At 35.5% G+C, this 17,465-nt stretch overlaps 1 protein-coding gene across 5 annotated transcripts in view; it reads right to left on the reverse strand.

Moving 5' to 3' along the window:
* Positions 1-2,750: 2,750 nt before the first annotated feature.
* The window catches only part of Sur-8 (leucine-rich repeat protein shoc-2), a 103,240-nt gene continuing 88,525 nt past the window's right edge, over positions 2,751-17,465 (reverse strand). For all 5 annotated transcript variants that reach the window (XM_081761432.1, XM_081761435.1, XM_081761436.1 and 2 more), the window contains exons 11-12: positions 10,776-11,013; positions 2,751-4,167 (exon numbers count right to left, since the gene is read on the reverse strand). In XM_081761432.1, coding sequence (XP_081617558.1) covers positions 4,132-4,167; positions 10,776-11,013 — 274 coding nt within the window. In that variant the 3' untranslated portion in view covers positions 2,751-4,131. The remainder of the gene's footprint in view (positions 4,168-10,775; positions 11,014-17,465) is intronic.

Genomic DNA, 17,465 nt, shown 5'->3' on the forward strand with positions numbered 1-17,465 from the left:
TGCGCTGAAGATATGTTTCCGCCCAGCGTTTTAGAAGATGCGGGATGTGAGTTACCGGTACCTATGATGATAATCAATCGCACTACTAGCTTCACTTGGTTATATCTGGATCAAGAAACCAGCAAATGTGCACTTGAATTCAGTTTTTTAATGGCAAAAGATGACCATTTGACTTTCTGTAACAAACGTAATTGTCAACATGTACTTTGTTTTACATATTACGCATTCTGTGTTGTTATCTACGTAAGAGAAAGCAAGATACACCAATCTCTCCCCTTCTTTCTAGTTCCGGCGCCACTGAACACTACTACTCGTAAAGAACAGACTAGAATCTGTAGGTTGTAAATAACGAGTATCAAGTTATTAGGTTAAGAATATAGTGCGAGAATCACTATTCTGACAACAAGCAATAGGAAAGTTAGAAATCGAGGCGTTTGACCTAGTTTCACTTAATAAGGCAGTCTGAACCATAGAGATAATATAAACAACTAGAGATGCCCTGATGCGAGATCTTTGATAGTATCGAATTCGCATATATCGAATCGATCCGCCATATTGGAAGAGGATAAAGAGGTGTTCTTCACCTAATGCTCCATAATAATTTATGTCTGTTTTATTGTTGATTGTCTGTGCTCCTAGGAAAAATTGTACGACGTTCTTTGGAATTTCATAATATGTCAAAGGTGAATCATTTTCTTCCTTCTTCTACCTTGTAACAATCAATAATATAATGTGGTTGTGAACTTGTAATAGCATTGGGTGAATAGGAATATGCATTGTATTTACACTGTCAAAAGACTCGTAAAGACTACTACCTAGAGAATTGTCAAACTTATTAAGTTTGCTTATTTACTGAACTATGTGTTTATGAGTTGTTGGAAATTTTGCCAAAATTGTGTAACGTACAAGTGTTCTGTGACACCTTGGCCTGAGTTTGGTAGTGGATGGAGTAGACCTACTTTACCAACGTTAAAAATTGCTAATGATGGCAATTACTGCATAAAATAGTCCTCATTCACTGTTAAAAGGAACAATACGTCTATCATACAAGTCGCACATTATTTATCGATATTGTGTACAAAGATATATGTATCAATATTTGTAAATGGATTCAAGTTAGGGTGACCAGACGTCCTCTTTTACCCGGACATATCCTCTTTTTCAGCCTCTAAGGCGGCCTTCAGGGGAATTTTGTAGAAAATCGTCGAATGTCCTCTTTTCCTCGGGTTCTTTTATGAACCATAATATTCGCACAAATTAACATGTCATAGTTAATCCTGTTCTTTCGCCTTATTGTATTAATGTGTCAATTGAGACGTTAGGAGAAATTTAGTGTTTTGGTGTTGCAACAATCATGAATCAGTGAAGATATTTCCGATCTTGATCCTGTACTTTGACTATAAATCTGGTTGTGTTAAAACTAAGGTAATTGAACTAAAAGCTGTCCCTAATGAGAGATCTGAAACTATTGCTACGGACATAATGGAAGCTGTTAGGAAAAGAGGCATAGATCATAAGTGTGTCTTTCTCTGGAAACAATACGAAAAAAAAATCTTAAAGTTTTACCTCCCACGGTTATGCCGGTTAGGCTAAAGGAGACGGTGATGATGAGAGATGAGTGAAATGGTGGAATGAAGAAAATGGGAGGAAACGGGAGAACCCCGAGAACACCCACGAGCACGGTGCTTGTCCACCACAAAGTTCACACGGCGCGAGCTGGGATCGAACCAGGGACCCCAAGCACCGGAGGCGAACGCTTTACCACTGAGCCACCGCGCCGTTTGGCAATAAGTTCTTCTTAACCATTGGTGATTGCATCCTATCTTCAGTCCATTTTAAAACTGTTCAAGTTTTCTATGCCAGGGTTTCTCAATCTGGGGTCGCGAGAGGGTTTTATGGGGGGTCGCAAAGATAAGTGGAAGAGATAAATATAATTAGAATCTAATATTGGAAAATATTATTTTGAATTTTGTTCTAATAGGCATATTTTTATTTTTATACATACTGTTAAGAAAAAAAAATAGGTCAACTAAACATTTTCAACAGGTGCAGGGTTGTTTAAAAAATCAATTTAAATGAAAGAAGTACGATTATGAAACTAATGAGAACTGCATATTGAAATACAACTAAAATCGAAAGCTAATGAGATACCTTGAGCATGGTGTGATTTCACTAGTGGGGCCATGTGCAGTTCAGTCTTCGTGATGCACATTATCAAGTCATTTAAAATACTCAATAACTTTCTTTCTAAAAACCGTCCAAGTTTTTTTTTTTTTTTTTTTAACCAAAATTAGAAATCACTATTTTTTGTCATATGACCCGAAATTAAGGGAGTTATGAAGTTTTAAAATTTTCAAACGGTCTCCATTTTGAAACATTATGACGGATCGGATTTGATATTTATAATGTGAATGAACTGAACAAATTTGGTTTTAATCCAATCGCTTTTAGCGAAGTTACTGTATCCACTATATACAAGAAATGGATTTTAGTATTATAGAAATAGATGGATATCGTGAGATCTCTGTAATAGGTACATTATTTAAAAAAAAAAAAAAAAAAAAAAAAAAAAAAAAAAAAAAAAAAAAGCTTATTACAAACCAGAAATTATAAGGGGTTGCTGGCAAGATGATGTGATAAAATGGGGGTCGTTATAGGAATTAGGTTCAGAATCGCTGTTTTGTGCTCTTGATTCTACTTGATCATAAGAATAAATTATTATATAAACAAGGAAAAATTACTTCGGCAGATTTGATCCACTTAATATTTTACTTCGCTGCTATCGAAACAGGTACATAATACAGTAGCTTCATGTTAGGCTTGTAGCTGAGGAAAACTGAACAAAAAAAGAGTTTTAAAAAAATCCACACGTTCACAATCACTGTCATGACATCATTAGAGAAGTTTAGCAAGACAACAACAAAGCTTAAAGCAAGCACAATGGCATTTCTTTTTTTCTTTTTCTTTTTTTTTTTTACTTTCAATTAAAATTAATTAACATTGTTTTTAGCATACAAATGACGTCACAAGAACAGAGAGAAGATAATAAAATTATTTAGTGCCAATGATTAAAAGATAATTAAAATGAGATCAAGATGTTAGTAAGCATACAGTAATTCAATTTTTACACTTCTATGGACATAACATACATAAAGCTTGTAAAACACAATCACCCTCTTAAATTATATAATTTTTTCTTCCATTAATAATTTGATGCAAAAAGCATTTTTTTTTTCCAGTTTACTAGTTAACGGGTGTTGTGTACAACCCTTGTTTGAAACACATAACAGGGAAGTAAGAGAACATAGTAACAATACATAGTTTACCTTTCATTAACAAGCAATCAACTAGTATTTTTTTCTTTTGCTCCCAATATTATATATATGTATGCGTATATATATATATATATGGCAGCATAAATAAAACAAATGCATTTATTATTACTTCCCATGGTAATTGGCATTGTAATCATATACAGAATTAATTACTTGTCCCAATTATATATATATATATATATGTATATATATGTACATTCCTTGGCACTGCGTTGAAAACGGAGTATTTCCCCTCCAATCTTAGGAAACACAAAAACCGCTCCGTTGATTCCAATGTGAACTCAGAACTGACCAATTTTAATTTCGTTCTTTTTCAACTCATGCTGCTATTATTATACACGTCAACAAGCACAATATATATATACTTTTTTTTCTCTTTTGATATCACACCGCAAATGCTATTCACTGACATCTGCTTTTTTTTTCTTTTTAATATGTACACATACACTCAACACACACAACCATCATTACTAATAAACACAACCATCGCATTCGAAATCCTCTGTACAATGGTCACAGCGGGAAATGGCCTTGTCTCTCTCTCTTTCTCTCATCACACACACACACACATACGCTCTTTCTCTCTCTCTTTACACCTGGGAGTTGTACTTCACATGCTTTCTTGCACCTACAGTACCAAAATATTGCATACAATGCACACAAATCTCCTAGCAAGGAGCAACTGATACATCCGACGAGTACTTCAAAAATTGCACTTCTCAGCCACATTCTGGAACTATTCCATGAAAAAAATATATATATATATGAAAAAAAAAGATTATCCCTGCAGCACGATTCACATTGAGCGATAAGGTCCTTGCATCTTCAAGAACTGAAAGAAAAATCAGATTGTTTAAGACAACATACATTCATAAAAATTAGTTCACACCGAAATAATAAGAAATAATAATACCATATAGTCTTGTATTTTTCTTTAGACCTAATTCCTTAGCGCTGTAATGCTCGAAGAGCTACGGCAGACAAGATGGCGTACATTTAACTGGGCTGATGCGTAGTGATCACGTCAACTTTTAATGCATTGTTCACACTGAAATTCTGATATTGACTTCCCTGACTTAAATCAGTGCGTTTTCCCTAATCCGTGACACCGCGAGCACTATCATTTATGGTTAAGTTTGAAAAACAAAATCATTTTTTAGTTTCCATCATTCTCATGGGCGTTTAAAACTTTCCTTTTTATTTTCTAAATACAGTATAAGTCTACCTTCTTCCTGTGAATCAAACTTCCTGTGTTTGGAATACAATAAAATATTAGTGTCACATAATAATTATACATTAACGTACTATTCCCACACTGTAAATACATTCAAATATATAAACAAATTAAACATATATATCATAATTTGGCCTAAATTATCTACAACCAAGACTCTTATTTTCTTCTTCTTTAGCATCTATTTTTTTTTTTTTTTTAATTTAATTTAATTTCCTCTTCTTTCAAAGCTTGAAGCTTTAATACCTTCTGTTACTCCCCAAGCTTCTTTGTTTGAAAAAAAAAAAAATATTTTTACAGCCTTTTTTTCTTCTTTTTGAATCTGCGTTGATATTTTTGAGGTGTACTTCATATTTACTGTAAGGAGCTGTAATCTTGTTAACATTGTTTGAGTAACAAGAATTCTCTGAATACTTTCTTGGAATCTGATTGTATTTTCCCTGACTCATCTATGAAATATAATAATTTCCCTGATCCTTCTGTGAAATATAGTTATTTCCCTGACTCTCGGCATACCGTATTTTGAAGCATTTCTGCATATTTTAAAGCATTTCTCTGAGTCATTTTAATTTCCCTGACTTCCGTGACCTTTCCTGACTTTCAAGGTCAGCGTGAATCCTGTAATGTCTAACTGCTTTCTAGACCGGAATTCACTACCCCTTAATTGAAGTAACTCACCAATCGTCTCCTCTGGATCCACACCAAAAATTATCATATATGGTTCTATTAACTAAAGGTGTGGTGCATACACATAAGTACTTTTGTATATCTCCTGTAATTAAAATGTATTTATACCTGTACTTAAAATTCTTGTTTTGAGATTCAACGAATGTTTTAACAATCCACCCTTGGTGTATTTGTTTAATTCATTTTATAAACATGTTTTATTTTTTCACAATTCTTGTTTTGTGCATGGGAACTTACCAAATAAACTTGCTCAAATACCGACTTACAATTTTGTAAATTTCGCTGTCTATACTTTAATTTTAAAAATACATGTCTTTGTTTTCTTTCTTTCGTTGTTCAAATCTACTTGTATGAACAAACTGTACCATGTTTTACAACTTCTCTTCCTAATAACTAAATGCATACTTGTTCCAAAAACCTTGGTTTCTCCATTCGCATCATTTGCGATCTCGCATTGAATTTTTATCAACGGTGGCATACTGTAATTTCATGCTGGCTGACAATTGCTTTGTTGATTTTGTTTTTTCAAATAACGACCACTCGTTGATATATATGTGTGTCAGTCAGAAAATTGGTTGCACTCCTTCGTAAATATTTTCGGTCAAAGGTTATTTCGATGAAACTGTGTGGCAACACCGCAGACATGTAGCTGTATCGTGTGACGTAGCGGCTTTCATAAGGCAAGTGGACGTGTTCTGATAATCAGCCGTAAACATATCTCGACAGCTCCAAGTGGCGTCCAAATTGGAAATGCGTGCACTGATTTGTTTTTTTTGTGGGCGAAAAGCTGAAACTGCACCAAAATTTATCGGTAGTTGCATGAAGTGTATGGTGAAAATGCAATGTCACATCAAGTTATCGCGAAGTAATGCAACATATTTGAGAACGGACGTATAGATATTTACGATGCTGAGAGTGAGGGAAGACCATAAACTGCAACAAATCCGGAAATCGCTGCTCGCGTGAATGAATGCATTCTTGCAAACAGACGGAGAAGACGAAAGATGAACTTTCAAAGCGACGATGCCACTCGGATGACGAGGTGAAAGCTGCATCCCAAGAATGGTTATCGGGCATTGGACGGGATTTTTTTGCAGAAGGCATAGAAATACTTGTACCACGCCTCGACAAATACTTAAATAAAGGAGGTAATTACGTTGAAAAGTAGACTGTGAATGGAACTTTACGATACAAATAAAGTTATTGTAAAATTTCAATCCTGTTTTATTTTTTTAACCAGTCCAAGTAACTTTCTCACTGAGCCATGTGCATATACACACTTGCGTGCATTTAGTTATCCAAACAAAGTTTACTGTGACGAATTACTCTTTTAATATTTTTACTATATTTTTTCTCCTAAACATAAGGCCCAGTTATCGTGTAACAGTATCTTTCGTGATGCGCTAGTTCAAGGTACCAAACTGTAAAGCTCTACTTGGAGCATGACAGAAATACTTGACACAATCCTTTAATACAACTCTGTTGACTGTAATCAGTCGTTGAGCATAAGATACGTTGGTTGATACCCAAAAAAGTTCTGTTAAGTTACGATCGTACAAAAACGCAAGCATCAGAATGAGGTAAGATGACCTGGAAAATCAAAAACTCTTATTAGAAGCAATAATCTGCTCCAATGCTAAGGCATGCTATAGGTCCCGCTGTGTTAGAAGTAACCGAACGTGAATGAAAGAAATTGAATGTTTGCCAAGCCTCGTCGAGACTTCGAAATCCTTTCACCCCGTAGATGGTTGTCTAACGAATGAATCAAATGGTAACCCAACTATACAAGAGCGAAGGAATATGAGGAAGGTATTACCATTTTTAACCAGTCAGATAATGCTCCCAGGGGTAACCTTTGCAATATGTAGCTCCGCGTCTTTCTGAAGCAGAAATTGTTCTCCTGCGATTGAAAAGAACTGGACCGACGGTTTTTAGTTTTTAAAACACTGGTGCGAGTATACAGGTACACTCATGTCCAAAATGAGTGTCGCATATCTATAACTGTCTTCTTGTAAGAATATAATATGATAATGATTTTGCAGGGTACTTTTAATACTAATACTACGCGTATAATCGGGAAATGTATATTTGTGGTAAATTTCATAGAAAAAGAATGATAAATACGGAAATTAGAATGAGTAAAATAAAATGTTGCTAAATGGACAAGAAAGTTTTATTTTCGTTTTATTGTTCTTATTTACTGCTCTTTTGACATGAAATTTTCCACATACATGTCTTGCCAATTATACACATGCCAACATTATAAGAAATGCAGGGCGAATTCGTTATCAAATTATATTCCAACAAAACCATATTTATAGACATGCGATAATAATTTTGGACATGAGTGTACGTTGATTGCCTGGCTAGGTGAAAGCAGTTTGCGAAGCACGAAACCCGATACTCCATCAAATACGGAACATAGTCTTCTGTTGGTCCCGTGCTGGTTGTGGCTGTTACGGAGTGGGTTCGTACCATGATAACCAGTGACGATGGTGTCGTGGAGTATCGTAAAGAATCCACTTCTCTTTGCGCGCCAACTGTTCAGATGCGGGTACTCATTGGCAACAAAGAAACACATACATTTGCTCGTGTCGCTTTGTAAGCTGCAATTAAGTCATGCCAAACTCATCGTTCCAACTCTTCCTTAAGCTGGTAGAGATGTTGGCGAATGACTTCTGCAATGCAATTAAATGTTTCTTCCAACGTCTCTCATAGTGTCTCGTTGTTTATGGCTGATAGATGTCTCGCACACGGTGCGTTCTGGTGGAACTCATCGCTGTTCCTAAAATGGTTACACCACCGCTCCTTTATCACACCATGACCGACTGTCTGGTATACAGCAAAACTCGAATTATCTCAACTTCAGTCGTCCGGGTCGCGAAATATCTGGATCGATATCAGAAAATAAACAAGCAGTGGTGTCACGTGTACATCACGTGAAAAAGTTTGGTTTGTATGGCGTAATAGTTTATCAATTATTATTGAAAACCCGAAGTGGTAGTAGATTTCTACGGCTTCCAGTTTGAGGAGAGAAATCTGAGACAGCTTCTCGCAATCTGTTACCAGTTTTCTGTATACCGATAAATGTTAAAACTGGAAGTAGTCGATTTCCACCACTTCTGGTGTGAATAGAGGGTTAAGAGAGAAACTTATTTTTATAACGCCAAATTGATTTAACAAAAAAACTTCCCACTATCTCTCATCGTTTTTCTTTTATGTAGATCAATATTAAACATGGGCGTCTCTGGCAGGGGGATGAGGGGGACGCGTCCCCCCAATATTTTGAAGTACGAAATATTCAATATTTTATTCTAATTTCATTTATTTACTAACGACAGAATATCGTATAAATAATAATAATTATTTGGAATATAATATTCAGGCTGTGAAACTATTATAACAAGAGTTATTGATATACCTTAGGGGGTCCGTGAAGGTAAGCAGAAAGGCCACAAAGGGAATCCAAGATAATAAACAGGTTGGGCTAGGTAGTACCATTTCAATCACTTTCTTTGATGTCCCCCCCAAATTTTACATGCCAGAGACGCCAGTGATATTAGATCCGGAAATTGTACTAGATTACTATCACTTTTGGTTTCAGTAGAGAATTATGGATGAAAATGGACGTGTTCTGGGGATATTAATGAAAGGAGGAAATAACCAATTTAAACGTATTTCTACACACCAAATCCTCTGTACGTGCATCGAAACAAACACACAACCGTCAAAAGGTGTTCTCAATATATAGACACTGGACTGTTCAAACATAGCAAGCAAGCTGTGGTACAAGTCATGTGGCCTAGAGTACAGAGTACCGATTACAGGAGTGAAACAGTGTTTGGCTGTTCTGGGAAGCGGTGTGGGTGGTATAAGTGGTTAACGCATCGCCACTGTTGTTATGTTCTTGGGATGCCTAACCGATTGCAGAGAACCGCTTATTATTATCTGTTGCAGTTTTTACTCTATAGTGATCAACAATAAAACCGACGAAAAGGTAGATTTCAATATCATCTTCATCAACGAACTCACTAACTTTTAACTCTCTACACATCCTGGCCAAAATTGATGGTGATCGATCAAATGGTTCTTGAGATATTTTTGACTCCCGGGCGGAAGGACAAAGAGGATAAATATGTAAAGGATTTTGGTAAACCAATCTCCTTAAAATTTACATTTACAATCTTATTGAAATGTGAAATGTATGTATTCGTTCACAAGAAAGAAAGAAAGAAAGAAAAAAAAAGATATTCCTTTGAAAATTCTATTTAAACTAACGTTAAAATTTATATATATAATCAAAAGCGATTTTAGAGTCTTTTATCTCACAACAAAACCTATTTTAAGGATTTCCCCAATTATCCGCATTTCCACGTATCTAGATTACATCCCGTAAGTTTCACTGCATTTTCTTTCCGTTTTATTTCAAACTTGTAAAGGATACAGTATTTCTATTTTTCATGTCTCACGTGTACCCGTTTTACTGTAGCGACAACAAATATCAGGCTATAAGAGAAAATAACCATACACACTTATACCTCCCTCTTTTTTTTTTCACTTCGAAACAACGTTACTACGTTTTTTTTTTTTTTTTTTTTGAATACCCAATAAAACAAGTGAGTTCAACTAAGATTCTTGGTTATTATTATTATATATTCCCAATCTATAATTTTCAACACATGAAACGATGAACCTTTCCCGAAATGACATCTAAAAACAATTAAAAGCTACTCGCCTGACCAGTGTCCTTGCCGTGAAAAATAAGCAACCGGGGCGAGAGTTACGACGATGACCCCATACATATGAGTGAGGTCAACAGATCAACGGCGAAGCGCCACCCTGGGTAGCGCTGGCGCGAAGCGTAAGAAAATTTTCAAAAATAAACCCTGCTTTTCCTTGATTTTGAGCACTTTTTATTACTTTTTTCTATATCTTTTCTTTTTTCCTCCAGAATTTTGTGCCTCCTTACTTCGGCGCTCCGAGCCGTCGCCCCGCTCCCCCTCCACATCACAGCATTGCGCCTGATAACATTTTCACAGTGCAGTTTTTATTACGGTACGTGATATACAGATCCTTATTATTCGCTTTTGTATTTATTGATTTCTTAAGAAACGTATACTAAATTAGCAACTAAGCCCATGTCACAGCGATTATCAATATCTTGCAATATCTTCATCCTCGCGCCTCACCTACATTGAAGAGCAAGCAAACAACATGTTTGCATTATCTGATCCAACTTCCCTCCCCTATGCCTAATTCACATACGTTCAGTGGAACAAACAAACAAAAAGGTAATAATGATAAGTTGTTTCGTTTTACACCCTTCCCTTTCGGATTAAAATTTCAGAAGCTGGTAATGATAAAGACCTGCCAGAAGCAATAAATATTAGAAATCATTCTAATTAACAGAGTAGTTTTTGTGTGGTCATGTTCTCTTCAACGGACGTTCTTATTTATACAATAGACTATACGGAACATTTCAATTATACGCATAGTATATATATATTGACAATCATTACCTGGATAACAAGTGATGGTCCTCCTGCAACAATCTCAGGAGGTATTTGTGTCAACGGACAATTTTCAATGCTCATGATTTGTAGACTCGTACACAACGCCAGTTCAAATGGGATGTTATGTAATCCAGGATTGTCATTGATATACAATGATTCCAAATTTTCCAGCGTTCCAATCTCTTCTGGGAGGTAGGTAAGGTTATTTTCGCCTACGCTGAGAAACGTCAGGTTTGTTAAATGCCTGAAAAAGAAAAGAAATGCAATAATCAGTACGCATAATAGGTGTACAACAAAATTTCTTTTTCTACTGCTTAACTATATGAACATATATTTAAAATTTCTTACGTGATCAGCTGATGTAATGGTGGTGATCAGCTGATGTAATGGTGAGAAAAAGGTCACGACTGTACAACTGATTGGTGAAGAGTGCCAATACGTACTGAGATACTTCTTTTTGGGCCAAAAGATCCAATATATTTCAGGCAAAAGTCTTCTTGCAGGCCTGATGTATCTGGAGAGCTACATATAGTGTAGCCAAACCCAAGCTATCACTTAACCCAGTATGATGTGCTTATTCCGTAAAAAAAAAAAAAATACGAAAACTCGATTTAGGGGCCATTAAAAACTTTTGTGGCCCCTGATCCAAAAACTAATTATTGGTCAAAATCTTTTATCATTCCTAAAATTCTTGTTATATTATTGTCAATCCAGTTAGTACGGATTAATGTACAGCTATTTCCGATACTAATCCTGAAGATGGGGTCGCGGTGGCTCAGTGGTAGAGCGTTCACCTCTGGTGCTTGGGGTCCCGGGTTCGATCCCAGCCCCCGCCAAGTGAACTTTGTGGTGGACAAACACCGTGTGCGTGGGTTTTCTCGGAGTTCTCCCGTTTCCTCCCACTTTCTTCATTCCACCATTTCATTCATTTCTCATCTTCACCGTCTCCTTTAGCCTAACCGGCATAACCGTGGGACGTAAAACTCAAAGATTTCATTTTTTTAATCCTGAAGATAAATTTTGCCACACTTTGCAATATTCCACGCGGAACAGTAGCATTATCAGATCTAAATATTACACGATTAAATTATATATCGTGCTTCTTTTTACACCCTCTCTAGCACTAAAACACAACATGTTATTTTAAGCACAGTTGATACCGCTATGGGTTACGAACAAAATCAGTCTGTAGTTTCCATGATTCCAAACCATTTTCCCATTTTTATAAACAGCTAGTAGAACGTATTCCACTGAAACTAATAGACTGAGATAGTGATGTCGTCATTTCCTTTCCGTTACCATGGTGATCGCCATGTTTTTTTTCTATACAATACGTGAAGTGAATGGTGTATCTTAAAGTCTAGTACAAAGACAATGGCTATAAATTTATTTATAACTAGCTGAAATGCCCGTTCTTCGCACGGGGGAAATATGTTTATAGGAGATCGGTGACTCGCTATAAACTGATTTGTGACTATTTAATAAGTTTCGTACTTTTATGTATGAAGTGCACGGTTATGCAAGAATGGAAAATTTGGCGAACAGAAATTCATTTAAAAAGAAAAGCAACAATAATGCTATTAAATACAAATCAAGAAAATTGTAGCGAAAAAAAGTCTGGTTTCTATTTAATGTTATTTTCATTTTATTTCATACTTAACTAAGTTGTTTTATTACAATACTTGCTAATAAACTACATTTGTTATCTTATTGTTTGGTGAGTAGATATATAAATTCTTTGGGTTTCCCACTCTAGGGCAAGCTACATATAACTGACCGTGAGAGAAGCATGATTCTTTTAAGTTAATACTACAACATGTTAACGTTTGTCCTTGTACCTTATTTATAGTGATGCTGAATGCTAATCTTACTGGAAATTGCAGTTTTTTGAATTGAAACGGCAGTTCGGTAGACATGAGCGGAATCCTTGGAATAAATACTGTTTTTCCTTTATTCTTTTCTGGCATTATTTTTGCTTAAAGGAGCAGTTCGACTTAGAAATGCATTTTTTACAATTTACTTCCATTTGTAGAGTTGAATATTCTAAAAGGAATGGTGTTTGTTTAATCGCGATACGTTCAGTCGTTAGCGAGTAACAGAGGAAGAAAGATTTTGTGATGACGTCATAGGTGGGCAAGGAGCAAGAGCAGGCGTACATACTACACAGTGCCAAGCATTTCGTTTGTGAGAGGTGCGGTGGTACGTTTTAAGTGCGGTTTCCTTTTCCAGAACTGATTGCAAGGACATACAAATATCATCTGCATGTAGAAAATAATATCTAATGGTGGGCTGCACAAACGTTTTTATAATATTATAAAACGTATCCTATAAAAAATGAGTTCAGCGTTTCAAAAAAAAAAAATCGAAACCAATATGTAAATAGATGGCGGAAGAGATTGCTGCAACACCTAAGTACCTTTTCTTTAATCATTCTTCCGATTTCCAAACATAAATATGTTCATTTTCACGTTTTGTTGCAATTTTTAACGCTGACCCTATAATTTTGTGCTTCAAGGTATGTACAGGAGCGCAACATATGAGGCAAAAATGAAATAACATCTGTAAAGTTTGCCAGAATACGAAAAACACTTCACCGGTTAAATTTCTTTTATTCTCATAGCTGTCCGCGGAACAACTCTCATTACCCGTTTCATCATCATTGTCACATATACAGAGAAATTAAACGATGGATCAATGTCTTGAGGAACAGTTATCGTCACTGATTCCTTCTACAAGCCGGTATATTTCACTCCCTAATTCACATTGTATAGCGTATTTCTAAAGCAGTATCTTCAGAATCATGAGTGACATCGTCTCTATTACCCTTTAATGCCTCGTTTTGACCACAATCGTCAATGCGTCTTGTACGATATTTGTGTACGTTGGTAACTGGACATAGATCGGTGCTTGTTTAATGGCTCGGATTTTAAACCTTTCAATAATATATTTGGAACAGTATTCTTTCTCAATTTGCATGTAAATAATTATCCTGGCATTAGCCAGAAGTGGATCTAGACGGTAAAAACTCAGGGGAGGGGGAGTCAGAACCCAGACTATATGATATATATATCATGTTTACTAAAAACTTTCAAAAATATCTAAATAATAGCTTAAATCAATTTTGTCACTCAAAAACTCGGAGGCCTAGGCCCCCGGTCCCAGCCTAGATCCACCAATGGCATTAACTTTTCTTTCAGTAAACTTGTCTTCTCGAAGGCAGGCTCTTCAAGATGTTTGGAACACGAGTGTTTTTATTTGGTACATTTTTTCCCATTGATTTTCTTGGGCCATAATTTATATCGATCTGGTGATTTCTAACGACATAAAAACGTAAGAAAAGATACTTTACGTCCTCAGCTTCAATTGTACAAGAATTACAACCGAAAACACAGCAGGTGTTAGGGATTTCTACTTCACTTCACAGACACAGCACGCGCTGTACTAACACGTGTTTTCTACTTCACACTAGTGTTTCTTTCAGAAAAAAAATCCGGGGGGGGGACACTTAGTATTCGGAGAGGCACATTAGTTTTACACAGTACTATTATATTTATTATATTATAGACGTATTATTTTGGTCTCCTCCGGGGGAATCTCTCAGAGCTCCGGGAGACAGTGCCACCCTAAAAACATGTCTGGAAGAAACACTTTTTCGCACAACAAACGTAGTTACTGCTCTCTCTCTCTCTACTCTTTTTTATACTAATGCTATATGAAAAACAACCTACACAAACTTCCCTCAAGAATTCAACACAGACCAAAACTGCTAACAAATCCAAAACACAATCTATTAAATCCAATGCACTATTAAAGGTTTATCAGCTGCGTACAAAGGAGTGGTTGCTGACTCACATTGAGTTTCTCGCGTATCCCACCCATGACATCACCATTTACGATTCATAAAAAACAAATGCCTGTAGAAGCTGAAAGAGACTGCATATCAAGATATAAAAAAATACGGGTCTCTTATTTTTTGTTTCTCTTTCTATTGCACCAAACTTGTTTTTAACTCGAACTGCTCCTTTAAACTATATTGTTTGATAACTGTTTCACGGTCATTCTTGTTCCATTACATAACGTTGGTGAATACAAATTTCTCAACAAAATTATTGGAGATCCTATTTTTAATCTTAAACAATGTAAAGGCATTCCTGGCACTTGCATTGAATTCAAGAATTCGGTGGGAAAGCTAACATTTTCATTTTCATCAACCACAGAATCAATTGATTTATATATTCGTTCCTCGCCAGGAATCTTGTTTTGAATTTTTAAATTAATATCGTTGTATCGATCCGATCTTATATTTTAAAAGTTTCCGTGACATATATTTAATTTCCAATTTATAGAGTAATTCATTTCCTATAAACGTATTTCCTTGTGCGAAGAACGGGCATTTTAGGTACTTTGTGATAATTCTGAAACCATCATTGTATTTTCAATGATGTCTATAGACATTCTATCTTCTGCTTTTAAACAAACTTGTAAATAAGTGTAATGGCTCAGACTCCGGTCCATCGTTGCCTGTTCATTTTCTTTGGTGCTATTTGAGCACACTGGTGCCAAAAAGCATTAAGTAATTTGAAGATGAAACTGACATGTATTTAACTTTCTGTAGTTAATTATGCTTCTGAATTCTTACCGTAACTCTGAAACACGTTTCTTTGTGGAAATAGGATCGCTACTCTATATAGACTCTTCTTGTGTTGGCGCATGGCGATACTCAACCTGGAATAGGTAAACTTCAGGGGCGCCACAGAGATAATTGTGTTTAGATATGGGAGGCAGCCTTTAGTAGAAGTAGTAGTAATAGTACAAATAGTAGTAGTAGTAGTTGGTGGTAATAGTAAGTTGAGTTGATTTTAGTTTAGCGTCCATTTCAGCAGCGAGGCTATATGAGACGTGGAACTACTGATTAACGTCGAATCCGAACTACATGACCTCCCGCCGGGAATCGAACCCGGGTCTCCCACGCCAAAGGCGCGTACGCTAATAGCTTAGCCACTTGGTAGTAATAGTAGAACAAACAGTAGTAGTAGTAGTAGTAGTACAAACAGTAGTGGTTGGTATTATTAATAGTGCTACTAGTAGTACAAATAGTAGTAGCTCAGATTCGGTTAGGTTAGTTAAAGTAGGTTCTGTTGTCTGGCTCCCATCATCTAGACATAACCAAACCATTTTCCTTTCAAAATATTAAATAGGTTGAGAAGAACCTGAGCATAATGATAATGATACCTGTAACCTTTAATAAAAATACCCCGTATTCTTAATGTGTACCTTCTTACTGGTGCACATTCTAGAACATTTTCGAACCTATAGGCAAATAATATAATATGCTGACACATTCTACAACAATTTCGAACATTGTGGAACATTCTAGAACATCCTGGATCATTCTAGAAGGTTCTAGAGCATCCTGAAAAATCTAGAACATTCTCGAACCTTAGGGAAACCTACAACAGTCTGTAACATTTTCCAAGATTGTTGATAATTCTAGAACATTCTAGAATATTCGATCAATAATGATTTGTGTAGAAAGAAAAGCAACATTGAAATTGAAAATAAAGAAATGCACGCGTTGTCGTTAAAACTTAACCTTTTTTTAAAAAAAAAAAAAAAAAAAAAAAGCACAGTAACACCGTTGCTAGGGCGTTTTCTTCCTCTAGGACACCTGCTGGTCCAAACCGAAACCTTCTTCATGGATGGGAGATACAGGGCTACAATACCATATAACTCCTATCGGGCTCTGGGTCTTGATTTCGGAGCCTTTGTGGCACGCACGGACAAACCACACTTACTTTTATTTTATATATTGATTATAAAAATGTTGTAACGACTAACAAAGTTGGTGGGAAACGGTATAGATTTAGAACATGGAAGCCTGCGTTTATAAAACTAACAAGTAAAATTTAGAAAATTAAAAAAAAAAAGAAAGAGTAATATCTAAGGAACTTAATTCTAAAAGCGCCACATCTCTAAGTAATAAGTTAGAAATCGAATAATTAATGTAAGAGCCATTACCGTGTAATCAGCCATAAGAAGCAATTATACACAATATAAACTCCCTAACGTGTATATTGACAAACTGTCCGCACGAGGAAAGTTGTGAAAATATACGATGTTAAAAAAAAAAAAAAAAAAATCTTATAAAATAATGTTAATTCTGTTGGGACATTTACACTTTTAATGCCCATTCTTCATAATGAGACTGCACAAAATTAATGTCTACAATATTACAAAAGAAAGAAAAAGCTAGCCTTTAGGAATATTCATTCCAGACCATCAGTGAATATAAATAAAATCTTTTCTTATATTCTCTATGAACTTGAAAGAAAAAAAAGTACAATAATTACACATCCAATCATGAACAGTTCAGCATACATTTAACAACTGTTAAACAGTAATTCCGTTCATATTTGCAATGGTATATCTATATCAGACTGATATTATTGAATCAAAAATTTTCCAGAATTATTTAAAGTTAGTATCTGATTACGAACAAGGTGAGTACACTTTAAGGTTTAATTTAACCTGAAACTGTAGACATTCTGAAAATATACGATATCAGAGGGAAAATTTCACTAGACGTGTGAATTTGTTGATTTCAATTTCAATGTCATGCATGTATTAGGAACTAACATTTTTTTTTCTTTTTTCTTTTTTTACCTAACTAATGTTTCTATCTTCTTTTCAGTTTCA

Source organism: Thermobia domestica, chromosome 6, assembly GCF_964235325.1.
Source record: "Thermobia domestica chromosome 6, izTheDome1.hap1.1, whole genome shotgun sequence".
Lineage (NCBI taxonomy): Eukaryota > Metazoa > Arthropoda > Insecta > Zygentoma > Lepismatidae > Thermobia > Thermobia domestica.